Source organism: Callorhinus ursinus, unplaced genomic scaffold (genome assembly GCF_003265705.2).
Source record: "Callorhinus ursinus isolate GAN/ISIS: 27379988/994484 unplaced genomic scaffold, GSC_fseal_2.0 scaffold59, whole genome shotgun sequence".
NCBI lineage: Eukaryota > Metazoa > Chordata > Mammalia > Carnivora > Otariidae > Callorhinus > Callorhinus ursinus.
Window position 1 is genome coordinate 6,938,135 of NW_027397121.1, and position 21,993 is coordinate 6,960,127.

General features: G+C 56.1%; 1 protein-coding gene across 3 annotated transcripts in view; it reads right to left on the reverse strand.

The window, feature by feature from the left end:
* The window catches only part of ITPR3 (inositol 1,4,5-trisphosphate receptor type 3), a 66,237-nt gene extending 45,258 nt beyond the window's left edge, over positions 1–20,979 (reverse strand). For 2 of the 3 annotated variants that reach the window (XM_073884957.1, XM_025862530.2), the window contains exons 1-2: positions 20,588–20,979; positions 6,253–6,323 (exon numbers count right to left, since the gene is read on the reverse strand). In XM_073884957.1, coding sequence (XP_073741058.1) covers positions 6,253–6,323; positions 20,588–20,676 — 160 coding nt within the window. In that variant the 5' untranslated portion in view covers positions 20,677–20,979. The remainder of the gene's footprint in view (positions 1–6,252; positions 6,324–20,587) is intronic. The other variant, XM_025862529.2, reaches the window with a different exon arrangement.
* Positions 20,980–21,993: the final 1,014 nt, after the last annotated feature.

Consider the following 21,993-nt stretch of genomic DNA (forward strand, 5'->3'; position numbering starts at 1 on the left):
TGCTCCTTCTCTTTAAAGTAACAGGTCCTGCATCTATTCAGCAGGCTGGAATGAGGGTGGGAGTGGGGGTGGGGGTGGGGGGCGGGGGAATATGAATCTATAAAGGCACCCCCAAATAGTTCCGCCGCTCCAACAAGGTTGAAAAGCACCAGTGCCGAAGACTGGAGGTGAGAACGGAGCCCAGGGAATAAAGTTCTACAGTCACAGTAAGGTCCAAGCTCTGTGTAAATCGTGTAAACATCTGCTTCTAATCATTTTCAACATTTATTTTTTTTTAAGATTTTTTATTTATTCATTTGACAAAGAGAGAGAGACACAGCAAGAGAGGGAACAGAAGCAGGGGGAGTGGGAGAGGGAGAAGCCCGATGCGGGGCTCGATCCCAGGGACCCGAGCCGAAGGCAGACACTTAACGACTGAGCCACCCTGGCGCCCCATCATTTTCAACATTTAGACTCAACCTACTGAACAAAACACAGAAGACTCCCTTGTGGTTCCAGAAGAGAAGGCAAGGATATTGGGTCTTGATGTAAACCTGAAAGTGCGTCTGGCAGCAGAGGGAGGGACGCGGGGGCTGCCGGCTGCTGAGAAACCGAGGTGGAGCCATGCGTGACACCCGGGTTTATGCAGGTGACAATGGAGAATCGCGACCGCGCCCTGGGGAGGATGGGGCAGAGGAAGTGGAGGAGCGGCCCAGGGGAGCTACATTCTCCTGGAATAAGCAACACGCGGTGAGACCCGGGAGCGCTGAAGAAACAATGAAGAGCTCAAAGGGACCGCATTCTCCTAGGACATTGATCTCAGCCACCCCCAGCCCCTCCACTCAGCGACCTTGCCGCTGGTCCGACCTTCCAGAGAGCACACCAGCGTTTGTACAAAATGTCAAGGGACAAGGGTCTTCGCTGCAGCAGCCTCGGGAAAGAGGGAGATTAGGAAGAGCCCAAGCGCCCATCAGAGGGGACTGGTGAAATACATTCCAAGCGAGTCGCATAACGGAACGCTCTGCAGCCCTAAGAGAGACACACGCTACATGTGAGTCAACCTTGAGGCCATTATGCTAAGTGAAAGAAGCCAGTTGCAAAATGACAAGTACTGGATGATTCCACTCGTGTGGGTACTTAGAATAGTCAAATTGATGGAGATGGAAAGTAGCATGGTGGTTGGGGAGGGGGCCGGCGGGGGTGATTATTTAACCGGCTTAGAGTTTCAGTGTTATAGGAAGACAAAAGTTCTACGGCTGGATGGTGGCGGCGGCTGTCTATCGGTGACAAGGTGCTTAATGCCACTGAACTGTACACCTAAAAATGGTTAAAGATGGGAAACTTTCTGTTAGAGATCTTTACCACAGTTTAAAGATAAATAAATACTTTATTGGGGCGCCTGGGTGGCTCAGTTGGTAAGCGACTGCCTTCCGCTCAGGTCATGATCCTGGAGTCCCTGGATCGAGTCCCGCACCGGGCTCCCTGCTCGGCGAGGAGCATGCTTCTCCCTCTAACTCTCCCCCTTCTCATGTACTCTCTCTCTCTCTCTCTCTCATTCTTGCTCTCTCAAATAAATAAATTAATTTAAAAAATAAAGATAAATAAATACTTTCTAAATGTTTCAAACCCGCTAAGTTGTAGAAACACTATTTTCACACAGTTGTCCAGGATACGGAACAAAAATGGGTGTCTAAATGAAAGAAAAAACAGAGAGAGCTCAAGATCTCTATATGCTAATATGAAAAGGTCTCCAGTAGGATCCGTAGTAAGACTTATAAAGTAAAAACAACAAAAAACAGAAGAGCGTATATAGAATGCTACCTTTGTGTAAGAAAAGTGGGGGGAAGCCCTGAATATACGTTTGTATTTGCAAACCCTGGGGGATGCATAAGGAACTCAGGAAAGTGGTCACCTGAAGGGATGACCATAGAGCAGGGGAGCGGGGGGGACCAGGCAGGTGGGAGCAGACCCTCTCCACCTATTTGTACAATGTTTTGATGTTTTAATCATATGAATAAATTACCTAGTCTGTTTTTCTATATGGTTGCCCCTAGAAAGGGGGGACAGAAGGTGCCAGAGGGTGAGGTGGGCCACCACGGCTTTCACCTTGAACCTGGAGTCTGTATTTGCATTACTTTTATAAAACGGGGTGGGGGGTGGGGGGGTGGGGGGAATGAGAACAAAATTTTAAGGGGCCAGTAAACACACGGAAAGAAGCTCCATTTCACTAGTCGTCAGAGGAATGCAAATTAAAACCACAGTGAGATGCCATTTCACACCCAGCAGGCTGGAAGAAATTTAAGTGGGACAGACCCAAGTGTGGCAAGAATGTGGAGGCAGGGGGGACGCACCCACAGGCTGTGGGGGTTGGGCTCGCACAGCCCTGGAGGAAGGCTCAGAAGAGCTTCCTTGCACCAGGACTCCCCCTCCCTCGGAACACGCCTGGGAGCCCAAGGAGACGTGGATGGGAACGCTCAGCCCAGCATGGCCGGCAACTGCCAGAGGCTGGAGAAGAGCTAACTGTCCATCAACAGGAGAACCGATAAATGGCTTGCAGTTTATTCACCCAATGGAATATTACATAGCAATTAACCAGATGAACTAGAGGCACATGTGTCAATGTGGAGAAATCTCAAAAATGGTGCAGAACGAAAACTGTGCAGAAAGATTTTAATATACGGGGTTATAAAAACAGGAGTAATACCCTGTATTGTTCGTGACTATGGCCCTATGGATTAACAGCAAAAGTATAAAAACAGGCTCCTGAAATACACACCAATTTCTGATGAGCATTTGCCTCTGGAGAGGAAAGGGATCAGGGAGAAGACCCAGAGGGCTTCAGCTACAGGCATAAGAGGCTTTAAAAATGACAAGGTCTGGGGGTGCCTGGGTGACTCGGTCGGTTGATCATCCAACTCTTGGTTTTGGCTCGGGTCATGATCTCAGGGTGGTGGGATGTGGGATTGAGCCCCACATCAGGCTCTGTGCTCTGGGCAGAGTCTGCTGGAGATTGTCTCCCTCTCCCTCTCCCTCCCCCTCTGCTCCTCCCCCTGCCTGCACGGGAGCTCTTTCTCTCTCTCTCTCATTAAGGTAAATGAATAAAATATTTTTAAAAAAATGACAAGTTCTGAAATGAACATGACAAAAAGGATTTGACAGAGCTCTCTTTACTTCTGTGTAGAGCTGAAATATGTCTTAATAATAACAACAACAACAACAAAAACCCAAACCAATAAACTGGGCTTGGAAGGCGGGACAGGTAGAGCAGAAGCATAGGCTTGGGGGAGTTGGGGGGCACCCAGACATATAAACACAGGGAGGCCACTTGATCGGCCTCCTCCCCCGGCACCACCCCCCCCACACCAGTCTGGGTGGGTAAGTGGCCCCTACGTACATTCCTGGGGTCACTATAGCTGGGGGTATGGGCTCTGAGCTTCCCTAAGGTAGACTGGGAGGTGAGAGCTGTCCAAGCCCTTCACTGGGTCTCCCCATGCCCCGCATGGAAGAGGAGATAGAGAAAGGGCTCATGGGAGGGAATATGCCCAGACCCTGGGGCCTGGTCAGCAGCGCATAACCCCAAGATTCCTACAGTGAAGCAGAGGTCAGAGATGGTGGGCTGGAAAGGAGTGCCCCACACATTGGGGGCCCACCCAGGCCCTGCAGACTCAGGAAAGAATTCCCAGAACATATCAGGGCTTGGAATGGCCTCAGAAGATGGCTAAAGCTGAAACCACAAATGAGTACCCAGTCAGGGGCTGATAGGCAGGCTGGGCGCTTCACTGGGCTTTGCCAGCTCAGCCTGGGGGCCTCCAGGGTCAGCATGTGAGGACACCCAAGCTACAGCGGGAAAGAGGGACAAGCCAAAGTTCCCAGCAATGGCTGGGCCCACCCCAGGATGGCAGGACAGCACTCGGGGGGCCTCGGGACACGGCCATCTCTGACAACATCTAGCCCACTTCTAACATGCTGCCATGGCCCCCACGCCTTTGCTGGGCCCTCCTTCCGGTGCCAGGGTATTTACAGGAGAGAATCAGGACTCCCAGGCAGGAGGCCAAGCTCCGCTTTTCTTTTCTCTTGTCTCAAAATGAAGAAGTTGGAGGCCATGTCTCTTGTCCCAAGTTCTAACACTCCAACTGTACCCACCAGCCGCTGGGCGGCACAGAGACCTGGTCCTGTCCCAGAAGGTCAACTCTTCTCAGGTCCAAATAGGGCCCCAGGGAGTTCAGAGGGGCCTCTGCCTGCCTCATCAAGACACCACAGGCCAGGATCTGGGGCAGAGAGGGCAGGGAGGAGGCTGGAGGCTGAGTCCCCTCCTCCACATCTCTGAACCGGCTGAGAGCTCTCGGAGAGGGACCACAGGTCAACCCCCCGATCTTGGGGAGGGCCTCACTCACAGGCTTTGGGAAAATGGAGAGGAAGAGAAAGAAGAGAGTGGGAAGGAGCAATGCGAGAGGAGGATGAGAAGTCAAAGGAGCATTTGTTCTACTAAGTGGCTTTTCTGTTGTCAAAAATTGGCCCCAAACTCTGTCCACTGGAACTCTAGGGCAAATCTTCCTCTGCCACACTCACCTCCCTGTCACCACCTGTCACACCACAAAGCTGACCGCACACACTTTGACACATGCACACACCTCCCCTTTTCAGCCCCAGTCCACTGTCTGCCCTGACTCAGCCCACCCTGGGGACCCTCACCCTTACTAACTTCCTCCCAAGAATGTACCTAAATCCCCTGGCTAGAGTGGAAATCTGCCCCTCCATCAGCGGCTTCAAAGCTCTCCTACTTCGAGAGAGGCCCATGCTTGGTCTCCGCTTTCAGGACCCAGGGGGCAGGCATGGTCAGAGCTGGACCTCCAAGCAGGAGGCCCGCACGAGCACCCTGAAACCCCTGAAGCCCGGGCCCAATGCCTTGGAGGCTGGATTCAACTGAGGGACTCTGGATGGGTCACATCAATGGGAACTAGAGCAGCCAGGCCTGAGAGGGGCGGCAGGGGCGGGAGGAAGCCTGAGGAGGGGCTGACGCCTGCGTTTATTCCTCAGATGTGTACCAGGCCCCCACTACGTGGCAGACACTGCAAATAAAACAGTGAACAAAGCAACCAGAATCCCTGCCCCGGTGGAGGCAGGGGGTAGGGGATGAGGTGAGAGAGGCAGCGAGGCCCCGACGGTGCAGGGCTGAGGGGTCTACGGAGGTGAGGGAAGTCCAGTGCCAGAGGCTGTTCCCACAGATCCGGGCACAGCCCGACCTAAGACCCCACACAAAGCCCCACACAGAGGCCCATGACAGAAGCAGAACAGCCAGCGTGGGGCCCCTCTGCGGGCTGGGAGGGCCCCCCCCATCTCCTCCACCCTCCCATGGACGGGGCAAGGCCCCTGCAGACAGACGGCCAGGGATGCCACAGGATTATCTTAAACCCCGCTTCCCTCCCAGCATCCCCCTCGAGCACAATCCCAGCTAATCTCTCCCCAGACGAGCAGCCACGTGGGCAGACAAGGTGGAAGCAGCCCGGCATGTTCCTGCCTGCTCCCACCCTGCCCACCGCACCCAGGACCTGTCTGATTGTCTGCCTCAGCCTCCAGGTCATCACAACAATAACACCTTACCCCGGCTGGGCACAGTGACAGCAGGACAGCATTTAATTCCCTCAGCACCCCTGGGCCTGTGGGAAGGGGCTGAGGAGCCCACTGACCACAGAGCACACGGAGGCCCTGCGAGCCAAGGCCCTTGCCCAAAGTCACTCAGCAGAGCCAGGCTGGGGCTCCACAAACTCCCCTAGGGCCGGAGTCATCCACACAGCCCTGCCCAGGGCTGGGAACACAGTGGGGGTCAGGAGAAGGGACCCGGGGATCATGGGTTCCAATCCCCTCACCACGCAGATGAAGAGACAGAAGCATAAGGAAGAGCCCTCACCCCGGGCCTCCTAAAGCCTGAGGAAATTCTCTTTCCCTCCCCTGCTCCCCCAGAAAATGCCCCGTCATGCAGACAAAGAAGGCCTTGTGGCTGGCGGGGAGTTGCGGGGAGAACGGCTCCCAGCCAGGAGTGGGTGCGCCCCTGAGAAATGGGGTGCGGTCCCCCAGAAAATGAACGCAGGGGCCATCTGTGCCAAGATGGTAGTGCAAGCCTATGGGGGGTTCCACAGAAAGCAGTGCGAGGGCTGCGGGGCGGCGCCTCGTCTAACCCGGCCCGTGGGCGCCGGACGGGGTTGAATGAGTTCTGTCCCAGTCCCCGGACCCAGCAGCCTGGGAGGAAGGCTGGTGTGGGGATGGGGGTCTCACCTCGGAACTTCTTGGGCGGGTTGTCCAGGTCCCCCGCCGCGGGCTCCACCACACAGCGGTCATCCACCAACCTGAGGGACAAGGCAGCCCCGTCAGTGCGAGAGAAGAGACCATCTCCCCAGGCGTCCCTCCCTTGGGGCAGGGGGTTCGGGGCACCAGGGAGGCCTCCAAAAAACCCCTCTCCATTGCTGTCAAACTGCCCCCAACCCATCAAGTCTTTCCCTTTCCTGGCACCACCGTTTAAAGGGATGGGGGGGGGGCCCCAGGAAAAGTGCAGAGATACACCCAGCCCACCCCCGACCACCGCCCTCTGCCGGACGGAGCCAGAGCTGTCCTGTGAGGGGGTCTGCCTCCGGTCTGGGCCGCCACACACTGCGGATATAACTCTCATGAGAGCCCTGAGACCCTGTTGCCCAGACCTGAAAGGGCAGTGGCCAATGCAGGAAGGAAAGGGAAGAGTACTGACAGAGACAGAGAAAGTCAGAGAGACTCAGGGTAGAAGGGAGAGACAGAAAGAGCAGAACATAAAAGGTAAATAGAAAAATAAGTAGGATACAAGCAGAGGCACAGAGAGACTAGAGACAGATGGACAGACGGGAGAAGCTTATGAAACACCAAACTAGGGGGACCATCCTTTGGTCTCAAAGGCAGGACGATGAACCTTGCACCTTCTCAACCTCAGTCAGGCCCCATTCCGTACCCTCCTTTTTGGCCTACCCTAGGGCCCCAAATCCCCCCTCTTAAGCCACAACTGGAATTAATCCTGAATCTCTGGAGGACATCCACCCACCCACCCCCCCACCCACCCATCCATCCACCCACCCACCCACCCACCCACCCATCCATCCATCCACCCACCCACCCAGCCACCAATCCATCCACCCACCCACCCACCCACCAATCCATCCATCCATCCACTCCCACATTTAAGTCTTCAATGCCATCCCAGCCTCTAGGATACAGTGATGATGATGCTCCACCATTTCAGAGGCCAAGTCTATCTCAGCACTTCACAGCTGTTCCCTCTGAATTCTCACCAACTTCCCCACAGGGGCTAGTCATTAACACCATTTTACAGAGGAGGAAACTGAGTTTGAAGGTGAGATAATTTGCCTGAAGTCACAGAGCTGATTCCAAAACCTCCACCTCCCCTCCTTGGGTTGGCTAAGAAGGTCTTTTGTGGTCTGACCTCTACCCACCCCCTAGCTAGCCTCACAACTCCCTGCTCCAACCATGATAAGCCCCCAGTTGATCCCAAGGTCCCTGGAGCTCTCCTCTCTACAGAGCTGACCACCTCTGCAGCAGCAGTCTGCAATGCCCTTCATGCCCAGCCCACCCTGGCTCCCCACCAGGACCCAAGCTAGCAGACCTCATTTATTCTTCGGCCCTCAGCCCCTCTCTCTACTCTGTGAAACCTTCCTTGGCCAGTGCCCTCCCTCCCACTGGGCCTCCTGCCCCCATGTTCCCGCAGCACCTGGTGCTGGCCTCTCCTGCTGCCATGTCTCTTCCTACTGCCACTAGTTGCCATGCCTACACTATGAGTTCCTTGAGGACAGGCCGCTGTTTTTCCCTTTGGCATCACCAGCACTTTGCTCAATGTGATCCATAAGAATAAGAAAGCCAGCAGGATTTTGTGTCTAATGTTTTCATATATTGTTATTTAACTTTCTAAATCTATTTTGTTATTATTTCCATTTGGCGGGCAGAGAAGCCAGAGTACAGAGAGGTAAACCATCTGGCCAGAGACACACAGCCAGCAAGCAGAAGGGCTGGGTTCTGACTCTGATGCTGAGCAGCATCAAAGCGGATGCTGTGCAGGACCTCTCAATGATGGGGAGGGGAGAGGCAGCTTGCTCTCCGGGGACACCCCCCTTGGCCTCCTTCTCTTTCCCTGGCCCCCAGCACTGGCTCAGCACTTGGCGCTCTTCCCTCTTCCATCTTCCATCTGCTGGTGCTCCCTTGCGCATCTCAGCCACACCCATGGGTTCAAAGGACCACTTCGTTGCTCACCAATGACTCCCATATCCACCTCCGCTGCAAATTCCAGATCGTAGCTCTAAACACCTCCACTTGGATGTCCATAGGCACCTCAGACTCAGCAGGTTCTAAACTGAGCTCCTGGTCTGCACCTAACTGTGCTCCTCTGAAAGTCCTCCCTATCTCAGTTGATGGCAACTCCATCCTTCTCATTGCTTGGGCTGAAAACCTGGGGCCAATCTCTGGCTCCTCTTCCACCCGCCTATCACACCCCATCTGTGAGGGAACCCTATGGGCTCTAGCTTCACGATACGTGCAGAATCCAACCACTTCTCATCTTTGCCACCACCCCCTGGCCCAAGCCCCCACCAGCTGTCACCTGGATGTGGGTAACCGCCTCCTCAGCCATCTCCTGATGTCCCCTCTCATCTCCCGGAGACCTGTTCCCCACACAGCAGACACACGCCTTTACTTTAAAAGGTGGGTAAATCAGGGCAGTCCCCTGCTCAGAACCCTCCAGAACTACTCATCTCCGTGTAAAAGCCAAAAATTCACAATGGCCTGAACCCACACGATCCAGCCCTCACCTCTCTGACCTCATCTCCTCCCCCTGCCCCTTGCCCACTCTGCTCCAGCCCACAGCCCCCCTCCAGGCTCCTCAAGCCTTCCAGGAGACTTGGCGCTCGTTCTTTCATCTGCCCCCAGACACCCTCCTAGCTCCCTCCCTCACCTCCTTCAGATCCCCGCTCAAATGGCCCATTCCCCTGAACACCCTCCCTTCCTATCCTTTTTAAAACTTGGAACTGCTCCTTCTCAAACTCCTTATCATCCTCCCTGCGTCACTGTTCCCACAGTACTTCTCACCACCTGGCCTACTGTGTATTTTACTTATTTATTTTGGTTACAAGCCCCCCACTTGGGATGGAAGAGCCGTGAGGACAGGGATACATCTGTTTTGCTTCCTGCTGTATCCCCAGCATCTAGACCACTGCTTGGCACAGAGCATGCACACACGGAATACACCGTGAGTAAATTAATTCATTTTACTAGCTTCTAAGGAAAGTATATGAGAAGCAAAAGGTAAGGTCCTTGCCTCAGGGAGTTCAGAATCTCATTGGGAAGACAAGTCACACATTCAGAAGACTTAATGATACAAAGAATATGTATTAGTGCCAACTGGTGGTACCAGCTGTGGATTTTGTCCAAGTTCAGGGAAGGAACAGGTCAGAGCCTGGCCAATCAGAGAAGGTGTGAAAGAAGAGCCAGGGGCTGTACAGAGCCTTGAATAATTCATAGAATTTCCTGTAAGACATTAGTGAATCAGATTAGCTGCTTGTCTCTCAGCAAAGCCCTGAAGGGAGGGGACACTGGATGGATGTGTTTTGATGGGGGAGGGGAGGAAGCACCGGCCAGGGCCTGTGACCCCGCACTGCTCAGGCTGCTGGACAGCCATAGGGCATCATGGAAGTCAGTGTGGTTGAGGACAGGCTGGGGTAGCCCCCAACAGCCCCTATCTTGTCCAGCGCTCAAGGCCTTGGGGAGGCCACCTCCTCAGAGACTCTCTGTCTGAGGGAAAACCCATCCTCACCCTGACACCACCAAGCTCCCCTGGGAACTCCTTGTCTGGGCTGCACGTGCAGGAAAAACACACGCAAATTCGGGTGCCTGGCATGCTTTTCCTAATCCCCCTGGCACAAATCTGCCTGGTCATTATGCGGATGTCCATCTGTCCCCTCCCACTCTGGCACAGCTTCTGAAGCCCTGATGTCTCCAACTCAGCCCCTCCCCAGTGCCCCGTGGTGTACAAGCAGGGCATATTTTGGGAGTGCGAGTTGAAACCACATAGGGAAAGGGAGGGATTGATCAGGAGGGGAGCATGGCCTCCAGGAGAACTGTAAACAAGGTTGGGAAAGAAAACATCCCGGACCTGCAGCTGAGAGAGATAGGAACGGTCTGTAGGAGAGACCAGAGCAAAGAAGCCAGCCAGGTGGGAGGAGAAAAGAGGCAGGGGTGTTCCCCGAAGGTATCAGGGAAACAAGATCAGGAGATGGGCCTTTCAGAGGTTCCTCCTGGCTCTAACATTCCACACCCTTGTCCTCCAAGTGTGGGTCCCCGACTAGCAGAATCAACATCGCCTGGGAACGCTGGGCTACATTCCGTACACCCTCCCAGGAACGTCTGAGGGGTAGCACCTTGCCCTACTCATCGTTTTACTTCCCATCTGGTGCTTAGGGCAGCTCCCCCCCTAACCTGTAAGCAAAGAAGCCATCGGCCGGATGTTTAGAGTCCCAACTGTCCCCACGCGCCCCCGCGAAAGCCTCCCTCCATTCCTCTGTGTGTACTCATTAGGACTGAGGCAACCCACGAAGGTGCTATCGGACGGGAGGGACGGGAGGGGCGGGAGGGGTGCCGCGAGAAACCATGAACAGATAAGCAGGGAAGCTCTTATCAGATGGGCTGCAGGGACACCTGAGGCCAGAAGGAGGCTCGAGGGCCGGGACCCACGACAGGTTAAGTTCTGATGGAGGGCGCCCCTCAGGTGGCAGCCCGGGTCGGGGGAGCGGCCGAGCGCGAGCCCGCTGGAGCCGGCCGACTGCGGGTCCGCAGTGCGCTCTCAGCCGCCCGGCCCGGCCCCGCCCCCGGCCCCGGCCCCGCCCCCGGCCCCACTGCCCAGCGAAACTCGCCGCCCCACGTGCAGCCGCCCCGCCGCCGCGCCCCGGCCTGTCTCGACTGCAGGCGCGCGCGGGGGCGGGAGGGTGACGTGCGCCGCGTCCGTGCTTTCTTCCCCTCCGCCACTCGACCTCTCTCCCCGCCCCGTGGCACCCATGTCCCGGGCCGTATTCCCCCCACCCTCCCTCACGGGGGGCATCTGTGTTTATTAAACTAGCCGGACATGGGTCACAGGTGCCTGGCTTCGGGTGCGCCCCTGGCGGTGTAACCAGAGCCGAGCCACCCGGACCCCTCCCGGGCGCCTCTGTCTCCTCCCAAGGTCCCGGGAAGGGCCGACTCCCACCCTCTGCCAGCCCGCTGATCTCATCGTTCCACCTCCAGGCCTTTGCACACCAGAAGCCCTGTCTGAGTCCTGCCAAGTCCTGCCATCTTCAAGGCCGTGCTTAGGCTTCTGCAGAGTTCCCTGCCTGGTCCCACCACGGACATCCCCCCCTCCTCTGAAAGCAGGTAGCACCCCAGCCACGACCACAGTAGAAAAACCAACTTTCCAAAGTGCTGAACATGTTTTAATTTATAAGCTGTTTTTACATCCAATACCTAATTCTATTCTTACTACAGTTCAGCATGAGGTTCACTGAGTAAAATTAAACACGGCCCCCCACCTCAGCCCACAGAGCTGGTCAGCGGATGGCACGTGTACAAGCTAGGTCTCCATCTATTCAACAAAACCATATAGCGAAGCCATTATGTGCTGGGTGGGATCAGGAAGCTCATACCCACCACGCTGAGTGCCCTGAGGACAGGAGCCATGTCCTAGACCCTTGCATCTCGCCACCCCAGGGCCAGCCTAGAGGACACTCCCGGCTAGGAGCCGTCCATCTGCTGGGAGGCACAAAGCCAGTTTGAGCCTGGACTATGCAGGGCCCAACAGGGAATCAGCAAAGTAGGCAGTCGGATAAGGATAAGCGGCAAGGGGTCTAGCAGGAGGCCTGTGGGCAGGGCTGCCCTGGGCCCTTTGAAGAGGCAATGGTTGACAACTCGGCTCTACAAAGTTGAGGAGAAGGGTGCTGTCCCCGAAATGCTCACGGGGTCTGCATCCCAAGCCCTTGATCTGAGGGAAAAGAGGAAGGCAAATGCATCCAGGGTCCTGCATTGGCCCCATTCTGCCCTGGCTGGACTTTGAGATCCGGGTGGGCATGATAGAAAAGGCAGTGGGGCGGGTCAGTGCTGTCTGGAGAGATTAGATAAGGAAGAGGAAGAAGGGAGCTGGAAGTGGGGCAAGTGACTCTCAGAAGAGCCTGAATCAAAGCCTGCACCCACCACCAGAGCAGCCACAGAACAGGGAACCACAAACTGGGAAATGCCTGAGGGACTCTAGACAGCCCCCCTCCCCAATCTAGCTTGGAAACTGAGGCATGGAGGGGAAACTGACCAGCTCAGCTCACACAACAAGTTAAAGGAACAGCCAGTTCCAGACCCCAGCCCTCTGACTCCCAGCCCAGGACACTGGCTACCACCCCATAAATCTAGGCCAGACCCAAGGACGGCCACTCCCAATGTGGGCACTGTTAGAATACTGGGATTGGCTGGTGGCGGATGCAGGCCCTGGAGTCCCTTTCTCCAAATACCCAAAGTCACACCCATCAGATGGGGGTGGGGAGGGGTGTTGGGACAGGAACCCTGGCTCACTGGCTGGGATCCCTGGCTCATCAGAGAAAAAGAAATTCATTTCTGCATCCCTGCAGAAACATCCGTTTCCTTAACCTCTGCATATCTTTCTGTACCAAAGATCCACCATTTGCCACCAGAGGGACCAGTATATGGAACTTAAATGAGCATGGATCAATAAATGTTTGTTGAATGACTTCATGAAGTCTGATGAAGGCTAAGGGATAGACTCTCTGGACCAAGGGGCAGGCAGGCAGGCTTCCTCTTCAGAGAGCTTATGCCTAAAAAGGGCAGTAAGCCACACACTCAGAGAACTCTGAGAATCTCTCCTGTGAGGCACGGAGGTGGCAAAAATGAATTTTTGGCCCAATAGAAATAAGGATCCCTGGCTAATGGGCGAGCCTTCAGGGTGCTGCCTCTGCCCACAGGCCTCGGGATTTTGGCTCTCGGGATCGGTGGGCTCTGGCAAGCTCTGGGGTCTCAACAGTGCTGCTGGGAGGATGCACCTGTTAGGCTAAGAAGAGGGACAAGGAGCTGGAGAGACAAGAGGAAAAGCCGAGAAGGGACAGAGAAGGTGCGAGCAGGGGCCGGCCAGCTGGCCGGCCCTCACCTCACCCACTGGCCCTGCCCGGCTCGGGCCTTTCTCCTGCTCTCCATAACCCGGAGCCGGATTCAGCCTGTCCTGCTCGACGGATTAACTGAGGCCTCAGGACTCAGCAGGGCAGGCCCTGAGGCCCGGCCCACCCAGCTCGGACTCTCTGGAAGCAGAGCTCTCTGGAAAACAGCAACAAAAGCAGCCCCGACAAATCCAGAAAGTGAGACAGTCGATAGCATAACCAGCCCTGTCTTGTCAGGAACTCAGTATCACCGTGGGAAAGAAAGAGGTGGGGGACGAAGAATCAAATGTAACATGTGGACCTTGAGTAGACCTGAGTCTCAGTCTCTCAAGACAGACCGAGAGGGGCGCCTGGGTGGCTCAGTCGGTTAAGCGTCTGCCTTCGGCTCAGGTCATGATCCCAGGGTCCTGGGATCGAGCCCCGCATCGGGCTCCCTGCTCGGTGGGAAGCCTGCTTCTCCCTCTCCCGCTCCCCCTGCTTGTGTTCCCTCTCGCTGTCTCTCTGTCAAAAAAATAAAAAATCTTAAAAACAAACAAAAAAGTTAAAAGCAAACACAAAGAAAGACTGAGGACAATGGGGCACATCTGAGTGCAGACAGGGCATCAGATGCCATTGGGAAGTTACTAAAGGGTCTGATGGCAGTACTATGGTTACACAGGAACATATCCTTATTCCTTACAGCTGTGTAATGATTTAGAGGTGAAAATATGTAATGTACCGTAAAATACTTCAGCAAAAATATAGATGCATCATATATGGTGAAATGGGGACAGTTATTAAAGCCAGGTAGTGGGCATATGGCTGTTTTAAACGGTTCTTTCTACTTTCCTTGGGTTATACGTATGCCTCAGGCCGGTGGTGAGGGGCCAAAGTGACAGGTAAAGGCCAGAGCCACCAACCATAAAATCTCAGTGAAGTCTACCCGTTGCCATCTGCCTTCCCTGACCTAGATCACCCCCGTCACCCATTTCTAAGCTCAGAGCCTGGACAGGACGGAAGGGGGTGCTGGCTGGCTGGCTGAGGGAAGGGAGGCATTTGCGAACCAAATACACACAGGTGTCTGCCCCAGCACCTGCAGCTGCCCCCCCACCCCTCCCCCCCGGGGGGGGGGGAGATTTATGTTCACTGCCTCTTCTGGCTCTGCCCACCTGCCAGCCCCCAAATACCTACGTTTATACAGCACCACTGGGATCATTTTACTCCCCTGCAGAGTCCCTCCTGCCTGTCTCCCCAAGTGTCCCCACCCATACCCTGGGCTCGCTGTGTTGTCAAGGCCTAGACTCTTCTCTGAGCCCACCATCCCTGGTGTGAAAGACCCTGCAGCCTCCTCTCCGGGGGCCCCTGCTATGTGACCCTGGGCAAGTCCTTTAGTCTCGCTACGCCAGCTGTCTCCACTGCAGGGAACTGTGACTGCGGGTGCAAACGCTGGGTGCCATGGTCAGCACGACCAACGTGACATTCTCAGGGCAGCTCAGGGCTCACACTTGGAGGCCTGTGATGAACTTACTGGAGATCTGGGCTCTGCCCTCCTCCCCTCTCCCAGACCTCCTCCTCTCTCGCAGCCCCCACTTCCAGGGAGGAGCCCCCTAGCTCCACATGGGGGGGGCAACATGGACCACAGGTCCGAGGTAGACTATAGGGCAATCGAAACCCAGACACCTCCCCCTAAGCTGAGAGCAGAAAGCTGGTGTGGCCCCACCCGAAAATCCAGCACAACACCCCACCCCCAACCCAAGCCACTGCCCCACCTACCCCACAGCCCCCCTGGGGCCCAGTCAGGGAGGGGACATGGGGTCAGGAATGTAGGGCAGGGCAGAATGTGAGCAAGTGGCTACAGCAAGGTTCTTTGGGGCCAGGGAGCTGGATGCAGCCTGGGGCTCCTGGGTCCCATGGTGGAAGCCTGGGGCTGACTGTGTCCTCAGGCAACCCCCACCCAGCTCCTCTCCCCAAGTCACCCCCTCTCCATCACAGCCACCACGCCCAGCTTCGAGGGCAGAGGCTGGTGTTTCCCCCCACACCCCCTAGTACAACACTCTCAAACTCAGGATGTGAAACGGGGTCAGGCCCCCTGGGGCGCAGGGTCACCTCGGCAGCACCTCTACCACCACAGAACACAGAAACCAGCAGAGCTAGAGCCCGTGAGGGGAACAGGCTCCCACTTCTGGGAATTTAGCCTGAGAGGGTAACTGGACAAGCGTTCGGCCGTGTATAGACTAGGATGCTCTGTGCAGATTGTTTATAATGCAAAAATTTAGAAACACCCTGAATGCCCAATACTAGAGTCGCTTGAATAAATTAGGATACGTCATACCGTGGGATGCCATGCGGCCGTAACAATGGTGTGTTGGCACAGGAAAATACAGCCTAAGGTAACCCCCCAAAATGACAGGATACAAAGCTGTATGTGCAGTTTGACATCGTTTTCTAAATGTTTATTTGTGCAGATAAAGGCTAAAAAAAAAAAAAAAAAAAGGCTAGAAGATCCACATACAGAATGTTCACATAAGTCACAAAAGTATCACACATAATTTTTTATTTGAGGTTTTCCAGTTTTCTCTGTGGGACATACATTATTTTTGAACCTATATATATATATTTTTTTTTTAAGATTTTATTTATTTTTTGACAGAGAGCGAGAGAGACACAGCGAGAGAGGGAACACAAGCAGGGGGAGCGGGAGAGGGAGAAGCAGGCCTCCCGCGGAGCAGGGAGCCCGATGCGGGGCTTGATCCCAGGACCCTGGGATCATGACCTGAGCCGAAGGCAGACGCTTAACGACTGAGCCACCCAGGTGCCCCCAAATATATATATATATATTTTTTTTTTAAGTGTGTGTTTTTTGTTTTTGTGTTTTAAGTAGGGTCCACGCCCCATATGGAGCCCAACACAGGGCTTGAACTCACGACCCTGAGATCAAGACCTGAGCTGAGATGAAGAGTCAGACACCCCCCCAAAAGACGTATTTTTAAAAAGCAAGTTGCGTGAATTGGCCTAGCTGAGGCCAAGACCCTGCCTTGGGGCACAGGACGGGGGAGTTCCAGCATCTCCAAGGAAATCACAATTAAATGAAAGCCAAGGGCAGGTCTGAAATCTGCCCCAGGAATGCACTCTGCATGGGAGGGACAGTGCCCTCCCCCCTGGAATTACATGTGTCTCAGAGGCTTAAGGCTGCAAGGGCCCTTACAGACCACCTCACGCGGCTCCCCTGTGTAAAGACTAGAATGGGCTGGAATTCTATCTTGGTTACCATGGATTCCCCAGTGACTAGAACAGTGCCTGGCACAAAGTAGGTGCTCAATTAGTGTTTGTTGAATGACTTACTAAAGTCTGATGAGGGCAAAGAGATGGGCTCTCTGGACCAAGGGGCTGGTGGATCCAACAGGTAGGCCTCCTCACAGCTTGTCAGCCGAGGAAGACCCTTAGATCAGGGATCCCGACCCCAGGTAAAATCACTGGGGAGCTTTTAAAAAACCCAACCCTCAGACCACAGCCCTAGAAATATTGATACAGTTGGTCGGACCTGGGACTCAGACGCTGAAATTTTTTTTAAAGATCCCAGGGGAATTCTCAGGTGCAAACAGAGCACCTCTAGAGGACATCCAGGCTGACAGAAACACACTCTGAGAAGGCAGGGCCTTGCCAAAATCACCCAGCGAGTTAGTGACAAAGCAGGAGAAAGCCGTGCCCCTGGGGCTACGGACCCAAGGGTCCTGACCCTGGGGACCTGAGGCTTCCTCCACATTTACGTCCATGTTTCTTGGGTGCTGACCTCCAGTGCCCATCCTCCTGGGAAGTGAATCAGGCTGGAAGGTGGACGGGGAACCCCAAGGGGGGGCCCCTTCTGACCCTACACCCTATGATCACCCAGCCCTGGGTGATACAGGCCCAGCGGCCCTGAGAGCCCCCAAATGGTGCTCCAAGGCACTTTGACAAATGTTGGGAGCTCAGTCTCAAGACCCAGGTCACCTACACTCCCCAACTTACACCCCGTGGGCTGGGGCCTACCCCTCTGGCCACTCAGAGAAAGTGGGCTTGAAGAGACATCTTCAAGGAACTGGATGTCAGACTCTGAGGAGCCCAGCCTGCCCACTCAGGGCCGGTTCCCCACAGCCACTGGCCAGAAGCCACATTAAATCCTCCACCTTTCACTGGCCCTGATCAGTCCCTCCAGCCTGGGCCTCCGCTGCCTTCCACCCAGGGTGAGGTGCGAGGTAGTGGCCCTGGCCACACTCTCCTGCCAAGGACAGGTGTGGGCCTGCTTTCCCTTCCCTGCCGGGGTCTTGACCTGCTCCAGGATCTACTGCCCAGACCCCTCCCATCCTCCCAACCCAGAGTTAATGTACAGTCTTCACCGGGAGCTCTAATTATTCAGGCTGTCCTAATAGGCCTCCTCCACTTTGCCCGTAGAGTCCGGCCAGAATCTGAAGGCTGCCCGAGACTCCCTGCTCCACCAACCCTCCCCTCCCTATCTCCCAGCTGACCGGCCCCTCTGCCCACCAAGGCCACCCCTGTCTTCAACAAATTCATTGCATCCAGCCCCTACTGGGCACCTCTTGGACAGCAAGTATTGGGCTAGCCTGGGAACTCAGTCAAATCAGCCTCTAGGGTTCACAGACATGGGCACCAAGAGCCAGGGTGAAGGCCGAAGGGGACCAGAGTTAAGGATAGAGGCAGAAAGATTCTGGCGAGGGGCCACCTGGGTGGCTCCGTCGGTTAAGCGTCTGACTTCGGCTCAGGTCATGATTCCAGGGTCCTGGGATCCAGCCCCGCAGGAGCAGGGAGCCTGCTTCTCCCTCTCCCTCTGCCTCTCTCCCTCCTGTGCTCTCTCTCTCAAATAAATAAATAAAATCTTTAAAAAAAGAAAGAAGAAAGAAAGAAAGAAAGAAAGAAAGAAAGAAAGAAAGAAAGAAAGAAAGAAAGAAAGAAAGAAAAAGAAAGAAAGAAAGAAAAAGAAAGAAAAAGAAAGAAAGAAATGCTGGCAGGGATGGGGCAGAGTTTGACTTAGAGCAAAGCAGCTCACACTTTAAGACCCCAAATCCCACAGGGATCAGCATGCAGATTCTGAGGGACAGGCAGAGGTCTGAGATCCTGTACTTCTAGCAAGCTTCTAGGTGATGCTGATGCTGCTGAGGGGATGAATGGTGTAATTAATTAGTTAATCCTGGCAAATTGCCCAGCATTAGATGGCCCTACAGAGAAACCTCCAACTAACCGTGAAACAACACAATACCAGGGAGGAATCTGTGCAAAGCCGGGCAAAGCACAGAGGAAGAAGGGTTAATTCTGCCCGGATGTGGGAGGAGGAGGTGGATCTCTCAGAAGAGGTCACTTCGCACTAGGTCTTAGAGGGTGGGTCAGATTTACCCAAGTGGAGGCTGGCTGAAGGGCGGGGGCAACGCAGGAGCAAAGGTAAAATGACCTAGAGCATGGGTTAGGTTCCGGGAATCAGAGCAGTGTCATGCACCTTAGAGCTTCAGAGGCTGTGAAAGGGGAGGTGCGGGGCGGGGGGAGAAAAAGAAAAAAAATTAAGTTAGGGTGCTAGACCGCCAAGCTGGGGGGTGGGCATCCATTGGTGGAAAGTTGGGAGCTGCTGGAGGTGTTTGTTTGCACAGGGAAGAGGCGCCCCGGAGAGAAGCCCCATCAGAGGTCACCAGGTCCTGCCCCAGGGTCAAAATGGACTGGAGGAAGCAGCTTCCGGGGGCAGGAAGGGCCAAGGCAGGAGGAAGCTATATTGGGAGGCGACAGAATCTCTTGTTCGGGGATGAGGCCCGTGTGGAGGGCAGAAGAGGATGCTTCTCCTGATGCTGACAGGTCTCACAGGTACTTAAAAACCACCCACTTTGTGCTCGGCCCTGACCCAGGCACTAAGCAACAGAGAAGCCGATCATTTCCCCAAAGCCCCCAATGCTGTTCAGACATGGGGGGGGGAGGGGGGCTTCCATCATCTGCCCCCATTTCCCCCACAGCCCCTCCCCCCAACTCTCTCCTGCTTCCCTCAGTATTGCCAGAAGGGTTTACTGTGTGCCTACTATGTGCAGGCTAGCCTCGAGCACAGCCCTGGCCAGAGGGGCAGCTGGGACCCCCTGGTCAGTGCTCTGTGGGAGGCCTGCACAGATGCTGGCCCAGATGTGGCTCCACCCCCATCCTCTGGGGAAATGAGCAGTATCAGTCAAATCCAGTAGGGGTAGGACCTACAGAAGGGTAAACCCTTCTGGCAATACTGAGGGAAGCAGGAGAGCCGGGCCTCCAACCCCCACAGGCCTGCTGGATTCCCTTTCCAACAGGACCAGCCAAACTCCCAACAACCCTGGGAGACACCGAGAGAGCCAGGTGACTGACTCCCACTTCCCAGGCTCGGGGTGAGGCCAAGGCCAGGTCCAGAGTCAGACCTGGGTTGAGGGTTCCAGGGCTGTCTTCCAAAGCCAAACAGGAGGCACCTTGTGGCTGGCTGGTGTCCTGATGAGGGGGGGGGGGCCTAGAAGAGGATGGGTTTATCCTAAAGGACAGCTGGGTGTGGTGGAGAGGATGAGACAACACAAGTCCCCAGACTGAATATGGGACAAAGGCAGCAGGCCCTGCCCTGGAGCCTGGCTGGAGAGGTGGAGAAACCACTCTACCCCCACCCCCAGGGACTCACCCAACTGCTCCTTTGAAGATAAACCTATTCGCTCTGCCTAACTCCTTTCCTGCCCTACGCCTGCTTCAGGCCTAGCCCTCTCCAGGGACTTGAACAGATTCCCTGCTATCCAGACCCTGGGGGGTGACGGCCAGAATTAATTAATGTTTGCAAAGTGCTCAGGAGATCCTGGGACCGGGGACCCAGGGGCGCCAGATGAGCCGCGCAGGAAATTGACAGGGAGAGGCGGGGAGAGGGGGCAGCCAGCCAGGACCTGGGACTCCTGGAAGGGGAGGGCTGGAGAAGGCACGGGGCAGGGCAGGAGAGAGCTAGAAGGAAAGGTGCGACCGGACCCGACCGTAACTAGAGGAGCCGGGCTCCCGGCTGCCTTCCCCCACAGCTCCGCCCCACCGCCAGAGCCACTCACGTCCAGGCCCGGATGCCTTTCCCCAACTCAGGCCCCAGCCACCCACCTGCCCCGCCCCGGGACCACCTGCAGAGGAAGTCTCGGCCTCTCCTCCCGCTCGGAAGAAAGGCATCGCGCGCGAGGGTGGAGGCTTCGCCGAGGGGGCGCCTCCTACCAACTCCCACAGGGTCCCCGACTTCTACCTGGGCAAACATTTAACTTCCTTTCTCTAAAAGAAGGAGGCGAGCCGTTACCCCGCTCCTTGAAGCTGGGGACTTTCAGGTTCTCCGTCCGGGGGCGGCGGCAAGACGCACGCAAGTGGCACCAGGGCCCACGGCGCCCCCTCCCTGCCCGCGCCCACCTCCAACTCGGCTCACTCACCCCAAAGTGCTGATGAAGCCATTGACGGAGCCCTCGGCGTACAGGGAGACGATGTCCCCGATGTGGAGAAAGCTGGACATCTCGCTCATGGCTGCGGCCCGCCGGGGACACGGGGCGGGGTGGGGGGGGGGGGAGCGCCAAGGGGCGCGCGGTCAGGCTCGGTGCAGAGGACGGAGATGACCGCGGAGGCCGGAGGGGCGCGCCCCCACCCGCGAGCAGGGCGGGCTAGCGGCCACCGGAGCGGAAGGCGGCGCGGCCCGGGAGCCGCTGCTGGCGTCCGGGTGAGGAGGTGCCCGCGTCTCGGCGCGCCCGCCCTGCCCGGCCCGGCCCGCGCGTACCTGCAGCGTAGAAGGAGCAGGAAGTCTGGGGCCGCCACACACACATGCAAATCCCGCCCGGGAGGCGGGGAAGCCACACCCCGCCCCCCCCCGCACCCCGCCGCCGCCGGCCGGCCGGCACCCATGTGCGCTTGCCCGCCTCCCCGCGCCCTGCGCCCCTCGCGCGTCCGGGGCCAGGCCTCCCGGGCACAAACGAGCAGCCTGCCCCGCGTGACTCCGAGGAGTCCTGGGGCTCCAGCGAGCTCCCCGGTTCCGAGTTCCAGCGCCAGCGAGTTCCCAGACTCGAGGAACCGCCATCCGTGGGAGGCCCAGCCGTAGCGGGGGCTCTCTGCCCTCGGGGTTCCCCGGGCTTTCTACTCCTCTGCCCTCGGGTCGGCGAGAGCCAGTGCGGGCGCGCGCGGAAGGGGGTCCAGCCCCCCCGCAGGCGCTACCTTGAGCCGCGCGCGGAGGACCCGGGAGCGTCCCAGCTGAGAGCCGCCTCGCACGGAGAGGCGCGCTCATTCCTTCGCAGCGCAAATCGGGATTCATTTTTCTCAACGTGAAAAGCCTTTTCATTGCACAATAGAAAGCGCTTGGGCTTGGAGGGGAAATGAAGCAATGGGGTGGGTTTTGTTTTTTTCTCTCCGCATTCCTGTGTACAAAGAGATCCAACTTCCGAATCAGTTCAGCCGCTCCCTCTCCAGGAGTTGGCTCCAAAACTCTTGGCTCCTTCTATCTTTCTTTTTAAAGGGGGGGTGGGGAGGTGGCGAAAGAGAAAGCTACCTTCGCTAGTTAATAGTGCACCGAGTGCCAACAATGACAAGGTCGGTACTGGCCCTCTGGGAGTGACCCGCTGCCGTGTCGCCGCGGAGCTCTGGCTCACGAAGTCCTGCCCTCAAACCCACGTCCCCAGCTCGCCTACTTTCTCTTCTGTTCCCTGGGTGCTTGGGTGTTTGCTTCTTGGTCCTTTTCTCCTAACTCCTGGGACGGAGTGCCCACGGCCACCCCCACCGGATCACATTTAGTCTCTTCTGAAACCCCCACCCGGACTTCCTGGGAAGGGGGGGGCGGTTTGTCCCTGGGAGAAAG